Source organism: Staurois parvus, unplaced genomic scaffold, assembly GCF_062004578.1.
Source record: "Staurois parvus isolate SC_StPar_1 unplaced genomic scaffold, SC_StPar_1.0 ptg000425l, whole genome shotgun sequence".
In the NCBI taxonomy this organism is placed as follows: Eukaryota; Metazoa; Chordata; class Amphibia; order Anura; family Ranidae; genus Staurois; species Staurois parvus.
In genome coordinates this window covers 3836935-3860000 of record NW_028318221.1, presented here as the reverse complement: position 1 = coordinate 3860000, position 23066 = coordinate 3836935, and the positions used below count along the sequence as shown (strand labels likewise).

General features: G+C 43.2%; 1 protein-coding gene across 1 annotated transcript in view; it reads left to right on the top strand.

Annotated features, from left to right (window-relative positions):
- Positions 1 to 23066, top strand: part of MKNK2 (MAPK interacting serine/threonine kinase 2) — a 140717-nt gene that overhangs the window by 53105 nt on the left and 64546 nt on the right. Inside the window, exon 3 of the mRNA XM_089687446.1 lies at positions 18581 to 18668. Within this exon, the coding sequence (XP_089543572.1) occupies positions 18581 to 18668 (88 nt within the window). The remainder of the gene's footprint in view (positions 1 to 18580; positions 18669 to 23066) is intronic.

Here is a 23066-nt window from a genome sequence, read left to right as displayed (position 1 = left end):
CTTGGAGGAAATACCCCAGGACACCATCTGTCGTCTCATTAGGAGCATGCCCCGACGAGTACCATTTTGAGTTGCTGCAATGAAATTTCAGCAAAATGATTTTTTGATTTTCGGGGTGTCTTTGAATTCAGTCCTCCTGTGTGTTGGTCATTTTCATTTCCATCAATGGGGCATCCTTACATTCCATGTTACCCAGTTCATATCAGTGTAGATATCCAGCATGATATTTTTCCCCATTGAGATCTGATGTGTTTTCAAAATGTTCCTTGAGGTGATTGTAGCCGTATTAGTACACTTGCGACAGAAACAATTGAGTGCTGACGTGATACTTTTTTTATTTTATATTTATTTATTTTTTTATCTTATCTCTAGGCTAACCCTAGGCTTGTGCTTTTTTGCTTTTTTTCTTTTTTCTTATCCCCCACACATCTCTTCTAACATTCTGCTAAAACTTTGTAACAGTACTGCTTGGACCTTGAAGAAGGGGACATACCCCGAAAGCTTGTCCTCAAAATTGTATGTTAGTGCAAATACAAAAAGTATCACGTCAGTACTCAAAGTGTTCCTTTAATTTTTGTGAGCAGCGTTTATTCAGAGGCATGTTGCAGGACTTTTTACTTTTCCCGATATTTATTGTTCCAATGGAACCCCTGATAATTACAATGTGAGAGAACCCAGGCAGAGGCCAGGAACAAAAATGGGTATTCTTTGCAGACAACATCCTAACATTGATCATTTCCCCAATAACTAAACATTCCAAACCTCAAAAAAAACCTGTGACAATTCTCAGCTACAGTTAAGTCCATATATATTTGGACACGAGCACAATTTTGTTTTTTGTTTTTCAGGTATTTACCAAGACATATTCAAGCTATAGTTATATAATGGATATGGGCTGAAAATGCACACTCTTAGGTTTAAATTGAGGGTATGTACATCCAAATTGGAGGAAGGGTTTAGGAATTACAGCTCTTAAGAGCAGCCAACCCCCCTTTTTTCAAGGGACCAAAAGTAATTGGACAATTGAATATAATCATAAATAAAAAAAAATGTTCATTTTAATATCAAGTACAAATTTTAGGAACTGCAACCATTTTTATACATAGTCCCTCCATTTTCAGGGGCTCAAATGTAATTGGACAAATTAATATAATCAAAAATAAAAATGTTCATTTTTAATATTTTGTTGAGAATCCTTTACTGGCAATGACTGCCTGAAGTCTGGAACCCATGGACATTTACCAAAGACTGGATTTCCTCCTTTCTGATGCTTTGCCAGGCTCTAACTGCAGCTGTCTTTAGTTGTTCTTTTTGGGTCTTTCTGCCTTTTAGTTTTGCCTTCAGCAAGTGAAATGCATGCTCAATTGGGTTGAGATCAGGTGACTGACTCGGTCATTGCAGAATATTCCACTTCTTTTCCTTCAAAAGCTCCTGGGTTGCTTTTTCAGTGTGTTTTGGATCATTGTCCAGCTGTACCATGAAGCTCCGTCCAATCATGTTTGCTGCATTTGGCTGAATCTGGGCTGACAGTATATCTCTAAACCCTGCAGAAGTAATTTGGCTACTTCTGTCTTCTGTCACATCATCAATAAACATCAATGACCCAGTGTCACTGGAAGCCATTCATGTCCATACTATCACACTGCCTCCACCATTTTTTACTGATGACGTTGTGTGCTCTGGATCATGAGCTGTTGTAAGTCTTCTCCACACTTTTTTCTTCCCCTCATTCTGCTACAGATTATTCTTAGTTTCATCCTTCCAAAGAATGCTTTTCCAGAACTGGTCTGGCTTTTTTAGATGTTTTTTGACAGTCTAATCTGGCTTTTCTATTCTTCAGGCTTATGAATGGTTTGCACCTTGTGGTGAACCCTCTGTATTTGCTCTTGTGAAGTCTTCTCTTGATTGTAGACTTTGACAATGATACGCCCACCTCCTGAAGAGTGTCCTTCACTTGTCTGGATGTTGTGAATGGGGGTTTCTTTACCATAGAGAGGATCCTGGGATCATCCACCTCTGTTGTCTTTTGTGGGCATCTATGCCTGTTTTAAAGGCAAATTTGTCTTTATTTGTTTTTGCAATAAATCAAACAATGCATAGTATAAAAGAAAGAATTATGAAAACATCAGCAGTGATAAGAGTGAGTAAGAACATTAAAATGGGAATTAGCGTAGTCTATGGATTCGGGAGATATGGGTCCCTTCGTAGTTATAGAGAGGGCATCCCCCAACAGGCGAAATTCAAAGGTGATACAATAATTCCTTAATGTCTAAATGAGAAACCCTTGTAGAGAATAATGGAAACGCTCGAGAGAGAGTGAGGCAAGGAGAAAGAGATATAGGTAGGGCAAGAGGGAAAGAGAGGGGGGGGGGGTGAAGAGAGCCAAGAATGTGAAAGAGGCGCAGAAAAGAGGTGGGAGGGGGGAAGAAAGAGGGAAAAAAAAAGGGGGGGGGAAGATACTGGGTGGGGAGGTCTTGGGGGGGGAGAGGGGAAGGGACGGTTGGCCGGAGCAGGCCTGCTAGGTGGCCAGCCGCTGGTATTTCACCGGTATGGTTCCCCCCTCAGGGCGTGTCAGATAGTCGAATCGGGGTGTATGCCTGGGGGCGTTGAGTATGACTCCATCAAATCCCTTCAGGGGCACACAGATTTTGCAGGCGTGGGGAAGAGGAGAAGTGGAGCCAGACCGACCACAACAGCTTGTGTTTATCGAAAGTGTCGTTGTCAAACATTAACGATGGGCGCCATTGAAAAGTGAAGCTGGAGCGAACGTTCGTCAGCACATGGGCAGGTAGTGCTATGTTTAGGGCCTTGGTTTTAGAGTTTGAAGTTACTGAAGAGGCCGAATCTACTGAACTCGTGGAAGAGACAGGGGAGTGATATGTGTGGTTGTTGGACATAGACTAGGAGGTCGTCCGCGTACAAGGATATTTTGTGGTGCGCGGAGGGAGTGCGGATGCCCGTGATTGAGTCGTTTGCTCGTATGGCTCTCGTGAGGTGTTCCATTATCAAGATGAAGAGAAGGCGCAAGAGTGGACAGCCTTGTCTAGTCCTGTTCGAGATAGGGAAGGATGGGGAGGTTGTACCGTTGACCAGTACCGTTGACCAGTACCGTTGCTGAGGGGCGGGAGTAGAGCGACATAATCCAAGCTAGGCACCAAGAGCCCACACCTATCTGTTCCAGGGTAAGGCGTAGGAAACGCCAGTCCATGCAATCGAACGCCTTCTCAGCATCAAATGATAGTAGGCATGCCTTTAAGCCATGACGCTTGATGTAAGAGATGAGGTGGATATTTTTAGACGTGTTATCTCTGGCCTCGCGGCCCGGAACAAACCCCACCTGATCGCGGTGGACTAGAGTGGGTAGGAAAGGTGACAGGCGGTTCGCTAGAAGCTTTGCGAAAAGCTTAGCGTCTAGGTTGAGAAGGAAGATTGGGCGGTAGCTACCGCAGAGAGATGGGTCTTTATTTGGTTTCCGGATGACCGAGATGTTGGCCGACAGGCCGGGGAGGGTACATTCTAATCATCGATGGCATTGAAAGCTTGGGATAGAAGCGGAGCTAGAGGGGCGGAAAACGTTTTGTTGAAGCGGGGGGTGAACCCATCCGGGCCCGGACATTTACCAGATTTCAAGGTCTTGATTGCCCCAAGGACTTCCATATTCGAGAATGGCTCTTCCAGGGCAAGAATGTCCCCCGTAGGCGGAGGGGGTAATGGGCTGTGCCGGGTGTAGGTTATAAAGACGAGCGTAATAACATTCGAACGTGGATGAGATTCCCTGGTTGTTGTAGATTTTGGTGTTGTCAGGTGCCTATTATGTGCTGGATCGGTAGGCGATATGGGTGGGGATGGAGTACACGTGACAGGTGTTGACCGCATTTATTTGCTAAAGTGTAGTGTGTGTTGTGTGCTTTATCTTGTGCCACCAGCAATGAAGAGTCCAACAGCTGGAGTAGGTCCCTGCAGGCGTTAGACAGATCCACTGCGGTCTTCGGGTCTAGCGTACTCTTGTGGGTGGATTCCATACTCGCGATAAACGAGAACAAGCGACGCGTCTCCGCCGATCGGCTTTTTTTTTAAGTGCTCGCCGAGTTTAATGAGAGTCCCTCTGATGACACACTTAAGAGCCTCCCATTGGTTAAGGGAACCGGTCGTGTCTGAGGAGTGATCAAGGACAAAGTATTGTATGGTCTGTGATACCTCTGCGATACACAGGGAGTCTTTGAGCAAAGGGTCGTTCAAACGCCAGGAGAAGTGGCGCGTCAGTTTTGGTCGGTCTTGGATGGCCAGGTGTATTGGGGCATGATCAGACCATAAAAGGTGGCCGATGGCGGAGAAAGTCGGGTGGTCGAGGAGAGATTGCGACACAAAGATGTAGTCAATGCGACTGTACGACTCGTGGGCCGGGGAATAGTAACTGTAATCTCGCTCCAATGAGTGTTGGGTTTGCCAAATGTCCACTAGGTGTAAGTCATGAAGACGCGACTTAATGAGGGATAGGGTCGTCGCAGGCAGAGAATATTTGCCCATGGAAGTGTCAAGTTCCGGCGAGAGAGCCACGTTAAAGTCCCCTCCGACTATGTAACAGGGACCACCAAAATCAGATAGCTTAGAGAGGACCTTTGTCAGGAATGGGGTTTGGTCTTGGTTGTAGGCGTGCATGTTCGCTATCATGAAAACAAAGTCTTGAAGCTTTAGCTTGAGGAAAAGGTATCGACCCAGTGGGTCGATGAGTGAGTCCAGGACCTCTGGGCTGAAGGTATGATGGAAGGCGATCGACACCCCCCGAGACCTAGCCAGTGGATTAGTGCTATGATACCATTGAGTAAAGTGGCGATTACGGAGGGCTGGGATACTATCCGAGCGAAAATGGGTCTCTTGAAGGAGCAGGATCTGCAAGCCGTGTTTGTGGAAGTGATATAGCATCTGGCCCCTCTTCTCCGGCATGTTGAAGCCCCTACAGTTGATGGAGGAAAATTTGATCGGAGTCATAGTTGGGCCGTGCATCAAGTAGGAGCGGGATGGATCACCCAAAACGTTGCCCAATCTTTCCCTTGGGTTGGGTGAAGGGGAAAGAGGAAAAAAAAGGGGGGGTTATTCCCTGAGGCTAGGGGAGAGGGGGATGGGAAGAGAGGGGCAGACAAAGAAAAAACAGTAACAAAGAAAGCTCCTAGACAGACAAGCTATCTGAACACGCAAACAGTGTGGTATACAACAATACACTGAGGGCCTAGATGGGGAACGTCACAGGCGCAAGTGTCCGATCCCAACCCAAGCCCCCCACAGGCAATTGGCAACTTCAAGGGGGGTCCTCACGGCTGGTGGTGACCCCCCTAGTAAAACATCATCAGCGAACCCTCCAGCATACATGTTACAGATAAACAGTTGGGCCCCCACTTGACATGTAAAACTAGGCTAGAGAAACACAACCAGGTGCTAACGCGGAGCAGATTTAGGTAATTGAGGGGGGGCCTAGGGCCCTGGACTGGAGGAGTCCCAGGTGTCACCTGAGGAGGGTCCTCCCGCCACAGCCCCAGGGTCCTGCAGACAACAGGCACAAGTTTATAAAAACAGAAGAAAAAAATAAAAAATGTAAAAAAGGCACAAAATCACTAAAGCGAATAGAGCACACAGAGAAATAAACCACTCTGGCAAGGGTGGACAAGAATGGCGGGCTTGGCTCTAGTTATTCAGGTAGCGGTCATCCTTCTGGGTTCTTCTGGGAAGAGGACCAGGCGCATTTTTTCTTCTTTTGGTCGTACTGTTGCCCTGTGGGTGGGGGTGGGGGGCCAGGGAATTGGAGCTGGTGGGGCCAGTCCGGGAGGGCCACTTGAGGTAGGCCGAACACCCCTAAAAATGTAGGTAAGTCTCCGATTGTGCGAAAAAGGGCAGATTTACCCTGATGCGTCGCTTGGAGCTGGAATGGGAATCGCCAGTGGTAGCGGATGTTCCTTTCCTGCAGTATCTGGGTGAGGGGGTGCATGGCCAAGGTCTGACATGAGAGGTCAGGAAGTAGCATCACCGGCGTTCCGTTGAATAAGATGACGTCCTGTAGGCTGGCTGCACGCATGATGGCGTCCTTGATTTTGAAATAATGAACCCTGCATAGGGTGTTGCGGATAAAGGATGGGTCGGATTTTCTGGGGCCCATTGTGCGGTGTACGCGGTCCAGCTCTATAGGGGTATCTTGGGTTGCTGCAGTAATTGGTTGAGGATAGAGGAAACCGCCGCGGCCAGGTCCTTATGGTCAACCGATTCCGGGATGCCCCTGATCCGAATGTTGTTGCGGAGATTTCTGTTTTCGATATCGTCCTGTTGGTACAGGAGCTGCTGTATGAGCGCCGTATGAGAGTTGAGAGTCTCTTTGTGCGTTTTGTAGGGTGTTACTTAGGTCATCAGTGGTGCTTTCAGTCTCATCTAGGTGCGTGCAAATGTCTTGTTTGAGGGCGGCGATCTCTTGTTTGTATGCGTTCTCGATATGATTCATGTAGTGTTCAAAACCCGTCTTAGTGGGGAGAGATTTAATGTAGGTATGCAGGGATATCATGTGGGACTGCAGGTCCCAGCCATCTTCTGAACAAAGGAATGCCGAGGAAGGACTATGGGACCCCTGCGAGTCGCGCGGTCTCAGGCTTGGCGAGTGGCTGTGGAATCTCTGTGTGGCCTGTGAACGCATCTGTGTATCGGGGCAGTGGGCCCCTTGTGCTCCCCGTGGGCTCTGTGGTGGGGAGGAGGGAGTGTTGGACCTCCATGCGGCCTGCGGTCTCTGTGTTGGAGAGGGGCTGAGGGCCCCCTGCGTGTCCCGTGGGCTCCGTGATAGGGAGGGATTGCGGGACCCCATGTGGTCCAGTGTAAAAGTGGCCTTGTGGTGTCCCCGTGTGCCTCCTTCATATGTGGTGGCTTGGGGGCTGCAGGGCCCCTGCGTGCCCCTTGGTCCCTGTGTGGGGGGGGGCGTGGGGCTCCTTAGGGTCCCGGGTCCGTGGTGCAGGGGAGAGTGGTGCCGTGGGGTCCCTGGGTCTAGTGGGGGATTCAGGACACCGTGGGCTTACCTGCCCCTCGAATCCTTGCTCAGGAGTCCTGGTGTCCCCTCATGCAGCGGTGCCTGCAGCCGTCGACGCCATCTTGGATTCTTGGCGCCCGCTGCTCTGTCCCTCGGTCAGACCAGAAACCAGCTCAGAGAGCCGCCGGTTTGGTCCCCGATCGATCGCTTGGCCGTGCGGTGTGCCTTTCTCCCCATCGCCTGTGCTGTGAGCTCTGGGGGAGGGCTGAAGAGACCTCTGGACTGGGGCTTGGGCCGGGAGCTGAGCAGAGGAGCTGCCTAGCTATCCATGCGCCTGGCCATGCCCCCCAATTTCTCCATGTCTTTTTTTATATTGCTGAGCTCACCAGTGCGTTCTTCTTTCCTCATAATGTACCAAACTGTTGATTTGGCCACTCCTAATGTAGCTTCTATCTCTCTGATGTATTTGTTTAGTTTTTCAAGTTTCACTTGCATGGACAGCTCCTTTTGAATGCATGATGTAGGTTCACAGCAATAGATTCCAAATGCAAATACCACACTTACAATCGACTCCTCACCTTTTTACCTGCTTAAATGATGAAGAAATAATGGAGTAGCCTACACCTGGCCACAACATAGCTTTTGATTCAATTGTCCAATTACTTTTGGTCCCTTGAAAAAGGGTGATGGCTATTCTTAAGAGCTGTAATTCCTAAACTCTTCCTCCAGTTTGGGTGTACATACCCTCAAATTAAACCTGAGAGTGTGCACTGTCAGCCCATATCCATTATATAACTATAGCTTAAATTTGTTTTGGTAAATACCTGAAAAACACTAAAATTGTGTCTGTGTCCAAATATATATGGACCAAACTGTATATCAGGCCTCAAAATAAAATAAACCACTCTAAATCACAGGCTCTTCATTTCCCTAGGCAACCAGATAATCCGTAATCTACAAACTAACTATCAGATGGCACTCCCCTACCTAAGCATCAACCTGACCCCTTCCTTCCAGAATCTATATCAACTTTGTGTATCCCTATTCAAAAACACTCAGACCTTTAAAGAGAGTTCTTACTGATTAGAAGATTGCATTCTGTTAGGATAAGGACACTCCTCAGGTTTCTGTATTTGTTTAGGTGCTCCAAATAGAAGTTTCTAAATCAAATTTCCACTCATTCTAAAAGAAAATATTGAAATTTATTTGTGGTGATAAACCTAGATCCAACAAGCAGACACTTCATATGCCTAAAAACAATGAGGCCTGGGAATGCCAGACCTAAGAAATGATTTCTATGTAGCAAAATCTTTTCAACTCATAAATTCAATTTTCAAGATTCACGCCCTGACCATAATTGAGTCACAATAATGCCATTTTAAGCAATCAAGCATAGTGTGCCTTCCAACCAGAGAGAGACTTAAAATCATATGCCCTTCACTTTTGTTCTCTCTTGGCCCTTTGGGGATCACCAGGCAGAAGTCACTGGCCCCCATCCTTCGCAACCTAAGGCTTTATGCACACAGGACGTTTTTACAGCTGCTCCTAGGGGTGTATGGTGTGTTTTTTGTTTTTTTTTTTTTATATATTCTGCCTTTAAATTCTTCTGCCTATGTGTCCATTTTAGAGGTGTTCATTGGTAGAAGAGTTTAGAGGCAGGGAAAGAAAAACCCCACTGCCAGTGTGTTCAGGAACAGCAGAGCTTTGGCAGAAAAAATGCTTGACGCACATTAACACGTGTAAACGCTAGTTGTGTTTTAGCTCTTGAGCATTAATTAATTTCAATGGCCAGAATAAATTATTTATTCTGGCTAGTGAATTAACTCCTAAACGCTTGATGCGGCTAACCACATTGCACACTTTTACAAGCATTATCCTTTTTCTTTTTGTGCCAAAACATTGCTGATAGGAGAGTTAAAAAAAAAACGTCCTGTGAACATTAGGCCTTACTTTCACCCCAGGCCTCCAACCCAAAGATTTCCCCTGGTGAACTAATAAAGGTTTCTCAAGGATTGCCGAGTTGTGAAATTATTGGGAAATCATATCAAGATTAGTCATGCATGATACATTTCACATGCCCAACACAGAACTATTTCCTTTTGGGAATATATAAAAATGGAACCTGGGGGAAGGCATGGAACTAGAAAAATGACACAATATAGCATTTAGAGCATCTAAATCAAATATGAATTGAATATAGGGGCAAATATTAAAATATTTGGCTCACAGTCCCAGCATGTATAGCCTTCTTCATCTCTGTTGCCTCACATAATTGCCTCTGAGGCTTGAGAAACGTAGGGCACAGCATATCGCATATGTTGGACTTACCCAAAGTCCAGATATTTTCGGATTAGAATATACAATTTTATATACTCCCTTACCCAAATATATCTCGGTAAATCTTCATTTGAAGTATTAATAAACCAGCCTGCTAAGGGAAAAAAGGGCACGTTCTTGCACAAAAGGAAAAATGGACTACTGCAGAGGTCTAAAGAAATACATAAAACACACATAATAATAGTAAGTATAAACACTCTTCTTGATTTAATTCAACTTTACTTATCCCGGAGTTCATCTTTAACATTGACACATAAAGTAATTTGAGTTAGAATGGGAGAGGAAATTAGAAAAAGAATCAGAATAGCAACACCTTTTTTGAAGTATACAAAGAATGTGGAAACATAGTGCATGAACAAGTGAAAAGTGGATGTATGTTTAAATGGGTTAGAAACATGAATGAACAAAACCTAAATGTTATTAGGTGAGATTGTTAAAAAGAAAACATGACAGATTATGGTTTTAAACATAATTTAATGATACTGAACATAAAGTATGAATCAGAAAAAATGAGTGTAATATGGAAAAACGGTGAACTAATTCATGTACATGGTAAATGTGCATGGATAAGCTATAAAAACAAATGTGTAATATTACCACGTTGCAATTATAATGTAATTAATAAATAAAGGGATATCCAATGACAATATATGTAAAAACAACTGTTTACAAGGATTTGATAACTTCCTTTTATCCATCTAGAAACGGTGTTTTAGTCTGTAGATCCAGAATGCCTAATGTCATGTTTGGGGAATTCACCCAATGGTGATGGTAATGTGAGTTCACATTATCCAAGAGCTACGTTTCAGAACTTCATGGCCCACTTTTCTTTAAAATGGGTAAAAAAAGTTCCTCAATAACAAATGGTTTTGATGACTGGGGGACCCCTCTCTGAAGGTAGGTTAGCATTTATATGGTTATGTACATTCACTGGGCTTAATTCCAGCAAGCCACGAGTAGTTCCTTAACTATACCACTAGATGGCATCAAGACCCGTTTTTCATAGGCTGTACAGCATCAGCAATAGTGTAAGTCCGTTGGGCGAAACATGTTGGACCACACCTCCCTACGCACGCCTGGCGTGTGACGTCACCGCAGTCTGCTGCCGTCCCATCCAACCTCCAGCACACGTCTGGGCACCTGCGCTTCCTGCCATGTATACAGTATACAGGATGGACTACCACTATTACTGATGTTGTACAGCCTATGAAAAACTGATCTTGAGGCCATCTAGTGGTATAGTTATGGAACTACTCGTGGGTTGCTGGAATTAAGCCCAGTGAATACCTAAGGGATGGTGAGAAATGGAACACTTGTATATTTACTCTGCTATTCATGAATTTGGTCACCTGGTAACTGTGCGTTAATGGAGCGGATGGTGGTACATTATATGGCCTAAACTGGCCAACTTATGGGACACTCCTATCCGGATTGTGACCGGCAAGCCTCATTTGCAAAATCTAATTGGACTCTTAGGCGACCTATAATTATTCATTATATATAGCTATAGGACAACCGGTCCCCAACCTGACTCCTATCTTTACTATATGGGACACTACTGAAAGATAATCATCTACCCCTTACATTTAATACATCTTTAGCCTTTCTCGCCCCCTCCCCCTAGTGTGTATGTTGGAGGTTGTATGAGCAGCTGCTAAGGTGACAAGACGTTGTCTTTTTGGTGAAGTTACGGTGGTGGTGTGCTCAGCTTCTGTGTGTATACTTGTGCAATGCACATTTGTTTTGTATTTTCTAATAAAGCTGCATGGTCCCACATGTCTTTTTTGGGGAACTCTTCTCCCTATGCACATACTGTATGTATCACATGGTCCCACATATCTTTTTTTGGGAACTCTTCTCCCTATGCACAACTTTTTATTGTATCTGTTGCATACCATTAAATAAAGAACAAAAAAAAAACGGTTTCCACCATTACTTCACATAAAAATGAGAATGATATTGACCTCATGGCTCTCTTGCAGGACTGCTGTTCAGACCTCAAACTCACACATTTTGGCTAGTTCTTCAGGCTGGTTAACAGTACCACTGTGTTCACATGCAATCTATGCACCTCTCTCATCTAGCCCCTGCTTATTTCCTTCAGCTCTCTGCTGAACAGGGCCCAAGCCCTAACTTGGACAGGGGGCCTCCTGTTTCCTGGGTGGAGCCCTGATGTATGGCTAGGTCCTAGATTATAAGGGCTGTGCACGCATACTGTACAGCCAGCTGGTCCCTGATAAATCCTGGACTCTGGTTTATAGGTTTCCTTCCTCCCAAAGCTCTTCAAAGCCTTTGAACACCTGACCCTAATCTGGGAGTTACAAAACCAGGAGAGGAACCAAAAAGGCAATTTTCACTCTATGAAGCCCCTCAATCAGTGTCCTTGAGACCCTTCTGTCATTTCAACCCAGTGGCAGTGCACAGTACTGTCACACTATTTACATAACTTTATAAACGTGTTGTAACGTTTTGGATTCTAGAATTTCTTCTTCAATAATGGTGGCTCTTAGCAAAGTTAAATCCTTATCATGATTAGAAAGTGCCTCCAAACACCCTGCTTTTAAATACCAAGTCAGATATTTGACCAGTGTTTGTTTAATCTTTTTCCAAAGGACTGTGTAGTCCTCCTGACTTACTTTACATCACAGAAACATGTTTAGACATACACTGCATATTGCGGAAAGCAGCACAGGATATTTCAACTGTGGTGCCACCGGATGACAATTCAGACATTTGATGGTACCACACTTGAAATATCCAACAATGGAGTGTTCCCAAGAGGGACCTATTGATCTTCAGTACAGTTTATTTTTCTCAGCGCAAATGCATTTTTTCAGTATTGAGTTTCTATGGAACCTAAGCCTAGGTTTTGCAGGTAGGCCGTTTTATAGGTGGGGATACATGTTAAGTAGATGTTAGTGACTAGAGATAATATTCCTTTTTTTTGTCATGTTCTTTATTGTGTTGACTTGGCACATTGGTTGTTTTTACATCATGACCTGTTTACCAACAATAAAAATTTATTTTGGACTCTTTCATCCGAAAGTGCTCCTTCTTGTATGTCTATGGTTTGAGCTACAGTGAGATACCTTTTGAAAAGCCTTGTTGTGTGAGAGACATCTCCCCAGAGATATCAAGCTTGTCAGAAGTTGACCTTCACCTGTTTGCACTTACAAGTTTGAAAAAGGTTTAAATATTTTTGTTCTTCATTGTGTTGACTTAGCACATTGGTTGTTTATACATCATGACCTGTTTACCAACAATAAAAATTTATCCTGGACTCTTTCATCCGAAGGTGTTCGTTCTTATATTTCTATTGTTTGAGCTACTGTCAGGTACCCTTTTGGGAAGCCTTGTTGTGTGAGAGACACCTCCCTAGAGCTATCGAGCTTGTCTGAAGTTGACCTTCACTTGATTGCACATACAAGTTTGAAAATTGTTAAAATATTTTTTTCTGGAGTTTACATACTTTAGGCATGATGGCTTTAATCCCAGACACGTAAAAAAAAAATCTGTCTTTTGTAGTCAAGACCAGTCCATATCACTAACAGGATGAGTACCAGGAGTACAGGATACTAGTTAGATTGTGCAGCAAACCCTCACACTTGGTATATAATAATTTGTGCAAAATGTCGTACAGGTGTCTTATATTGGTGAGAAGGGTCAAACCCTCCACCAACAAATGAACCTACACAAATTCACAAATAACAATACAGATGTTCCTGTAGTGACCCATTTGTACAACAGAGACCAGAACAAAAATGATCTTAGGATTACCGGTTGATGAAGAACTTTGAACTTTGTTTCACAAAAAGAAAGATTGGAATAATAATGTAGACTGTATATAAACAAAAAATGCAGCGCTGTATGGTATAGTCCAATATAAACAATAATTATAATATAAAGATAGACATTCAAATAGAATTATCAAAGAAACAAAGTCCTGTGAAAGTGCTCGCTGAGTCCCAGTGTAATGGTAAAAATGCAAACTAACCAGAAGCGTATTGGAAATACACATATATGTGAAAAAATCTTGACGATCCCCCTCTCACTCTGGTCAGAATGTGAATAGGAGCTGAAGAAGATGAAGAAAATTTTTTCACATTTATGCGTATTTCCAATACGCTTCTGGTTAGTTTGCATTTTTACCATTAACACTGGGACTCAGCGAGCACTTTCACAGGACTTTGTTTCTTTGATAATTCTATTTGAATGTCTATCTTTATATTATAATTATTGCTTATATTGGACTATACCATACAGCGCTGCATTTTTTGTTTATTTGTCTTGGGACTTTTTATGTGTTTTCCCTGAATGTTCAGCTGCTGACAGTATTGGAGCACTCACTGTAGTTTCTCTATTTTATACAATAATGTAGACTGAATTTACAGTGAAGGAAATAAGTATTTGATCCCCTGCTGATTTTGAATGTTTGCCCACTCACAAAGAAATGTTCAGTCTAAAAATCAAATGGTAGGTGTATTGTAACACTGAGAGACAGAATAGCAACAAAAAATTCAATAGAAACGCATGTCTAACAAATTATGCACTGATTTGCATCTTCATGAGGGAAATAAGTATTTGATCCCCTATCATTCAGCAGGATTTCTGGCTACCAGGTGTCTTTCATACAGGTAACAAGTTGAGATTAGAAGCAGTCTATTAACCCCGCTGGCGGTATTCCCGAGTGTAGCTCGGGGTAAAGTTTCAGCACCACATGCGCTAACCCCAAGCTACACTCGGGAATACCTTGCTTCGGGATCCCTTCTGCACTTACCTTGTCCTTCGCTCCCGCGATGTCCCTCCTGCAGCATCCCCGGCCATCTCCTCCGGTCGATGCTAGCATCTGTCTTCCGGGTTCTGTTCCCTGCGACATCGAGACGTACGGGGGACGGAACGGCGGGAAATTTAAAAATGTCAAAAAGTGACATTCACTAAATACACTAAAATCGCAAAGTAAAACATTACTGTATCAAAGCATTTCACATACATTTTGTTTTACTGTTCTTGCTGCCTGGAAACTGGAGAAATGTCCATGGCGTCCAAAAAGCATCCCTTTTGGTCAAAAGCGGTTTTATACCAGCTAGAGAACAGCGATAGTAAATTAGAACTACTTGCAGAATTGAGTGATAATGATTCGTGGGGAAATTCGCCATCAGATACTGAAAACGATTTTGCGACTTTGCTCAGTGATGTGCGAACTTGGCGCTATATTTCAAATTTCATTGTTTTTGGTTTGATTATATTATTGAAATAAATTTATTATTATTATATTATTTTTTATGATTATTTATTAAATTATAATTTATGATTTCGTGTTTCAAATTTTAACATGCCCGGGATGTTTACTGGACTCTTGTTCGGACAGATTTCAGTGCGTTATTCCTAAAAATTACAGGCCTACAATAAAAAAACGACATATTTCCATGCAAAAAAATGTACCGCTTTGAGCACAAAAATATTGACAATCATACCGCTAAGGAGGCTACAGGGAGTGCTGCTAATTTCATTTTGTTACCTGTATAAAAGACACATGTCCACAGGAGCAATCAAACAATTCCAAACTCTCCACCATGGCAAAGACCAAAGAGCTGTCCAAGGATGTCAGAGACAAGATTGTAGACCTACTCAAGGCTGGACTGGGCTACAAAACTATCGCCAAGCAGCTTGGTGAGAAGGTGACAACAGTTGGTACAATCATTCGCAAATGGAAGAAAGATTAAACAACTGTCAGTCTCCCTAGGTCTGATGCACCATGCAAGATCTCACTTTGTGGAGTGTCAACGATCATGAGAACAGTGAGGAATCATCCCAGAACTACACGTGAGGATCTTGTCAATGATCTCTAGGCAGCTGGGACCACAGTCACCAAGAAAACAATTGGTAACACATTACGCCGACAGGGATTGAAATCCTGCAGTGCCCACAAGGTCCCTCTGCTCAAGAAAGCACATGTCCAGGCCTGTCTGAAGTTTGCCACTGAACATCTGAATGATGCAGAGGAGGACTGGTTGAAAGTGTTGTGGTCAGATGAGACCAAAACTGAGCTCTTTGGTATCAACTTAACTCGCCGTGTTTGGAGGAGGAGGAATGCTGCCTATGACCCCAAGAACACCATCCCAACTGTCAAACATGATGGTGGAAACATTCTGCTTTTGGGGGTGTTTTTCTGCTAAGGGGACAGAACAGCTGCCATGCATCAAAGGGACGATGGACGGGGCAATGTACCATCAAACCTTGGGTGAGAACCTTCTTCCCTCAGCCAGGGCATTGAAAATGGGTCGTGGATGGGTGTTCCAGCATGACAATGACCCAAAACACACGGCCAAGGCAACAAAGGAGTTGCTCAAGAAGAAGCACATTAAGGTCCTGGAGTGACCTAGCCAGTCTCCAGACCTTAATCCAACTGAAAATCTGTGGAGGGAGCTGAAAGTTCGAGTTGCCAAATGTCAGCCACCAAACCTTAATGACTTGGAGAGGATCTTCCAAGAGGAGTGGGCCAAAATGACTCCTGAGATGTGTGCAAACCTGGTGGCCAACTACAGGAAACGTCTGACCTCTGTGATTGGCAACAAAGGATTTGCCACCAAATACTAAGTCATGTTTTGTGAAGGGGGTCAAATACGTATTTCCCTCATGAATCAGTGCATAATTTGTTAGACATGCATTTCTTTTGAATTTTTTTGTTGCTATTCTGTCTCTGTGTTACAATACACCTACTATTCGAATTTAGACTGATTATTTCCTTGTGAGTGGGAAAACATTCAAAATCAGCAGGGTATCAAATACTTATTTCCTTCAATGTATACCATTCTGTGGGCATTTTCATTGTTTTAGAGTGTTACTAAACCCATAACAGTAAAATCAGTCTGTATACAGTGAGGAACAGAAGTATTTGAACACCCTGCGATTTTGCAAGTTATCCCACTTAGAAATCATGGAGTGGTCTGAAATTTACATTGTAGGTGCATTCCCACTCTGAGAGACAGAATAAAAAAAAAATTCAGGAAATCACATTGTATGATTTTAAAAGAATTTATTTGTCTTGCACTGCTGAACATAAGTATTTGAACACCTAAGAAACAGCAAGAATTCTGGCTCCCAAAGACCTGTTACTGTGAAAGTAGATCAACTGTTGGAGCAATTGTTAGAAAATGGAAGAGGCTAAAGACGACTGTCAGTCTCCCTCGGACTGGGGCACCATGCAAGATCTCACCTCGTGGGGTATCACTGATGATAAGAAAGGTAAGGAATCAGCCCAGAAGTACAAGGGAGGAGCTGGTCAATGACCCGAGGAGAGCTGGGACCACAGTTTCAAAGGTTACTGTCGGTAGAACACTACGCCGTCATGGTTTCAAATCATCACATGTCCAGGCCCGTCTGAAGTTTGCCAATGACCATCTGGATGATCCAGAGGAGGCATGGGAGAAAGTCATGTGGTCAGATGAGACCAAAGTAGAACGTTTTGGTCTAAACTTCACTCGTCGTGTTTGGAGGAAAAAGGATGAGTTGCATCCCAAGAACACCATCCCTACTGTGAGGCATGGGGGTGGTAACATCATGCTTTGGGGGTTCTTTTCTGCGAAGGGGACAGGATGACTGCACTGTATTAAGGAGAGGATGAATGGGGCCATTTGTTGTGAGATTTTGAGCAACAACCTCCTTCCCTTAGTCAGAGCATTGAAGATGGGTCGTGGCTGGGTATTTCAACATGACAACGACCCGAAGCACACAGCCAGGATAACCAAGTAGTGGCTCTGTAAGAAGCATATCAAGGTTCTGGAGTGGCCCAGCCAGTCTCCAGACCTAAATCCAATAGAACATCTTTGAAGGGAGCTGAAACTCCGTGTTGCTCAGTGACAGCCCCAAAATCTGACAGATCTAGAGGAGATCTGTGTGGAGGAGTGGGCCAAAATCCCTGTTGCAGTGTGTGCAAACCTGGTCAAGAACTACAGGAAACGTTTGACCTCTGTAATTGCAAACAAAGGCTTCTGTACCAAATAATAACACTGATTTTCTCAGGTGTTCAAATACTTATGTTCAGCAGTGCAAGACAAATAAATTCTTTTAAAATCATACAATGTGATTTCCTGAATTTTTTTTTAAATTCTGTCTCTCAGAGTGGAAATGCACCTACAATGTGAATTTCAGACCCCAAGGTGTTCAAATACTTCTCTTCCTCACTATATGCAGTAAAGCATGCTTGATCTACTCACTGTGGAAACTAAGGAGTTAATCCTCTTTGTTGTGTAATAAAAGACTTTGATCCTGTCTTCTGATGCTCCCCTTCTTCCAGTGTGAACTCTTATCTCCTGATAAGATATATTCAGGAGCCACTCTGCACATGCTCAGTTTGCTGTGTATTGCTAGAGAGATTTTTTTTCTTGGGAGAGTGCATGTGATCTGCACTGTCCAGACAGAGGTTCTGCACCCTCCTAGATCAAAATGAAAACTCCTACTACAACCTGTGCTCTGCTGGACACTGATAGAAGTCACGACTGCTCTAACTGCTGATAAGAAAAGTTATTTTGCAATTTATATTTACTAAAACAATTGCAACTCCATGTTCTGTGTACTGTGGGAGACCAGATATAGTGAATTCAGGATCCTGGGTTTAGTAACACTTTAAGTACATTGTTAATAAAGTGTACCATGCGCTGATTCTTGTTTTTATGGGGGTTTTTTTTTTGCATATCAGTAGACTCTTGACACATTAAAACATGGACATGAACTTTTTTGCACTCCATTGCATGTCCCACAGATGTGAACTAATGCCATTTCAACTAGCAGCTAAATTGTACATATGTCAACGTATGTTAAAAAGCATAGGTGTAAATAGGCCCATACACTCATATAAAAATTCTAAACTCTGAAATGTGATCTGAATAGGGACATACATTTTATATGCCACTAGAGTTATGACCTCTAACAAAAAGGCCTGTTTTCTTTTTGGCCTTTGGTGAAAGATCTATGAACATTACAAAAGGGCAGTAACTCTCACCCTGCCCACACTGAGGTGAGAAGTGTGCAAAAACATCTTATCTCTTAAACCTGTCATGTATGTATCCAAAAAAAGTGTCAGGGATAAATTGGTTGTATTCCTTTGCTTCTCTTTGTTCTATGTATGAATATGTGGCTTTCAGATTCAATAATGTGCTCCATTTATAAAGTTTCAATTATACTGAACGTAACACTGCAGCAATGTAATAGTGGTTCACTTTCGAAAAATGTTTTTCCTTGTTTTAGAGCCCAAATCCTTTTGAGACAGAAGATTATGAAGGACAGTCCAGAAATTTGGAGCCTGTGTTCAATTTTGAATGCTCTTCACGCCCTGGTAAAAATAATAACAATGCACTTATAAATTATTGCCATCAAAAGTGTGCATGTTTCATAATAGACAAGGATTGTGATATGAGGGCGAGGGGAGGTGGCATAATGAGAGAAATTGGATTAAGGGCCAGTTCACACTACATGCGTTTTCAGTGTTCTTTTTTTCTGCATCCAAAACACAGAAAATAGGTTATATGGTTGTCAGTGTCATAGTTCACATCAGTGCTTGCAGTTCCAATGCGTTTCAGTTGCAGAAAAAAAAGAACAGGCTGCATTTTTCCTTCAAAGAACTGTACTGGAACGTGGTTAAAACGCATCAAAAACACAAGAATGCACTGGAATGCACCAAAGCGGACCAAAAACACACTGGAACACACATCCCTGTTTAAATTGAAGAAAAAGAGGGGAAAACATTTACTGAAACGCACCGCAATGCGTAAAAAAAGCACATGTGGAAATGCATCTGGATTGCGTTTCTATGGTATGAACTGGTGCTTAGGTGATTGGAAGGGGGTCATGTTACAACCAAAAACGTTATTGTATTGTGATTTTATGTGATAGACCAACACAAAGTGGTACATATTTGCAAAGTGGGAGTAAAATGATAACTGGCTTTCAAAATTTTTTACAAATAAATATCTGAAAAATGTGGCATGCATTTGTGTTCAGTCCCCCTTTTACTCTGATACCTCTAACTAAAATCTAGTGGAACCCATTGCCTTCAGAGGTCACCTAATTAGTAAATAGAGTCCACCTGTGTGTAATTTAATCTCAGTATAAATACAGCTGTTCTATTGTTGGAGAACAGTAGTGAACCAACAGCATCATGAAGGCCAAGGAACACACCAGACAGGTCAGGGATAAAGTTGGGGGGAAGTTTAAAGCTGGGTTAGATTATAAGACAATATCCCAAGTTTTGAACATCTCACAGAGCACTGTTCAATCCATCATCCAAAAATCGAGAGAGTATGGCACAGCTGCAAACCTACCAAGACATGGCCGTCTATCTAAACTGACAAGTCGGGCAAGGAGAGCATTTATCAGAGAAGCAGTCAAGAGGCCCATGGTAACTCTGGAGGAGCTGCAGAAATCTACAGCTTAGGTGGGAGAATCCGTCCACAGGGCAGCTATTAGTTCTGCACTCCACAAATCTGACCTTTATGGAACAGTGGCAAGAAGAAAGCCATTGTTGAATGAAAGCCATAAGAAATCCCATTTGCAGTTTGTGAGAATCCATGTGGGGGACACAACAAACATGCAGAAGAAGGTGCTCTGGTCAGATGAGACCAACATTGAACTTTTTGGCATAAAAGCAAAATCTTATGTGTGGCATAAAACTAATATTGCACATTACCCTGAACACACCATCACCATCGTGAAACATTGTGGTGGCAGCATCATGTTGTGGGGATGCTTTTCTTCAGCAGGGACAGGGAAGCTGGTAAGAGTTGATGGGAAGATGGATGGAGCCAAATACAGGGCAATCTTAAAAGAAAATCTGTCTGCAAAAGACTTGAGACTGGGGCGGAGGTTCACCTTCCAGCAGGACAACGACCTTAAACTTACAGCCAGAGCTACAATGGAATGGTTTAGATCAAAGCATATTCATGTGTTAGAATGGCCCAGTCAAAGTCCAGAACTAAATCCAATTGACAATCTGTGGCAAGTCTTGAAAATTGCTGTTCACAGATGCTCTCCATCCAGTCTGACAGAGCTTGAGCTGTTTTGCAAAGATGAATGGGCAAAAATTTCACTCTAGATGTGCAAAGGTGTGTTAAAGTGTGAGGTCAAGTTCAGAGACCAGTAGCTATAGCAGCAGACCAACCAACAGGATAGGTAAATAAGCAGGTCACCCTGGGAAATTACGCAGGCTCACCTGAGGTGCGGGTTCTAAGCACTAACCGATATTCACCAGAGCTCCTGATGGTGGAGATGGATTTTGCTGCATTTTAGTACCAGGTCGCAGTTCTCAGGATCACCCCACCAGGAAGTGAGCAAGCCAGGATCCATTAGCAGATACTGCAGGTAGGGATCTAGCAGAAGCGTAGTCAGTAAAGAAGCCAAGGGTCGGTAACAAGCGGTAGCAGGTTGGGATGAGGCAGAATCGTAGTCAAGGAACAAGCCAAAGGTCGGTAGCGAAGGTATGGACAGCAGCAGGAGAGACAAAGCGAGATACTGGCTGGAGAAGGCACAATAATTTGGCAAACAGGAAGTGCAGAGACATGGCTTATATCAGGAAGTTCATGGGAGGAGCAAGGGGTTCAAGGTTCAAGATAAACAAGGTCAAGGTAGGATCATCCAAATAATTGTCAAGGGAGCTGTCCAGCATTCCAGGTGGCTCAGCAAGAAGAAACATTGCCACTCTCCACAGAAGGCTCAGGTTCGGACCTAGGCTCTGACAAGCTGGTAGAGACATATCCAATAAGACTAGAAGCTGTAATTGCAGCAAAAGGTGGCTCTACAAAGCATTGACTCAGGAGGGCTGAACACAAATGCACGCCACACTTTTCCCATATTTATTTGTAAAACATTTTGAAAATAATTTAGCATTTTCCTTCCACTTCACAATTATGTGCCACTATATATTGGTCTATCACATAAAATCCCAATAAAATAAATTTATGTTTTTGATCGTAACAAGAGAAAATGTGCAAACTTTCAAGGGGTTTGAATACTTTTTCAAGGCACTGTAGAGTGGTTGAAACAGTGGTGTGGTACACTTTTCAAACTTCTGCCTACCAGCACTTTTTCTATGATGGTCCTTCGCCTCCTTTTGTAACAGCATCAGGGTGAGAGAGAGGACAGGTATAAGAAGGGCTGGCAGTTCTGTAAGTGTACCCTCAAGCCTCCACTCCCCAAAACTGCATGAAGTACTCCCTCAAGTACTGTTCATGTGCAAGCCCCAGTGTAAAGGTGAGATCCCATTAATGCGTGCTAGTGACCAACCTGTACAGCCATTACTCCGACTTATGAATGGAATTTTGCAGCCATGTTTCTGACATTAAAATATGGTAGGGAGATCCCACGCATTTGGCGGTAGTTGCTGTAAAAAATGATGACTACCAGACTTGCACAAGATTTTGCCACCAGATTGATCGCAGCCCTTCAAGACTGTGGGAGTGAATCCCAACTCTCGCACTCTGATGTTACACCAGCATGTGCATGCTTGGGCAAAGAGCTATTTTTTTTTCTGTACATGAGGGGCGCTAGTGCATACATAACAGATGCAAGAAAATCCGTGAAAAACCACACATGTTCAGCACACAGTCTGTTGGGAAACCAGCATTTATATACATTAAAGCACACCTTGGTGATGTTATGTTTTCCCATTAATATTGATAGCTGGACACTATCTTTGTCAAGACCAGGGGAGGAACATAATCTTTAAAAATTGCAATTTCTATATACATTTTTTTATTTAAATAACACAAACTGTTTATTATCTGTATAAACCGCTAAGCTGAAAATCCAGTATTTTTATTATGAACATTCAATCTGAAGTTCAGCCTCAAACTAAGGGGAAATGTACTGTACACAAGCCACAATGAGGCACAGTACTGCTGATGATTTCACTTACACTTCCGTCACCACATAGATTGCATACATGTGAACCAGCACCTTCATAAGTGAAAATCTAAGTTTACTTGTGTGTTGACGGCCATAACTTTATGACCGCCCAACTAATATAGAGTAGGTCCCCCTTATGCTGCCTAAACATCCCTGACCCGTTAAGGCATTGATGCCACTAGACTTCTGAATGTAAGCTGTGGTATTTGGCACCCAGCTGTCAGTAGCAGATCCTGTAAGTTTCAAAGTGAGGCCTCCATGGATCAGACTTGTTTTTCCAACATATCTCACAGATTCCAGATTGGCTTGGGATTTGGAGAATTTGGAAGTCAACACCTCAAAACTCATGTTCCTCAATCCTTTCTTGAACCATTTTTGTAGTGTGGCAGGGCACATTATCCTGCTGAAAGTGGTCACTGCAATCAGGGTATACTGTTTCTGTGAAGGGGTGTACTTTGTCAGCAACAATGTTTAGTTAGGTGGTACATGTCAAGCAACATCCACATGCATGACAGGACCTAAGATTTTCCAGCAGAACACTGCCTCCATCGGCTTTCCTTCTTCCCATCGTACATGCCATCTCTTCCCCAGGAAAGCGACGCATACGCACCCAGCTATTCACATGATGTAAAAGAACATGATTCATCAAAACAGGCCACCTTCTTTCATTGCTTCATGGTCCAATTCTAATACTTACGTACCCATTATTAGGCACTTTTTGCTGTGGACATGGGTCCACATGGGCACCGTGACCAATCTGTGCCTACACAGCCCCCATACACAACAAAGTGCTGTGCCCAATTTTTCTGCTTTTAACACACAAGCTTCGGGGACA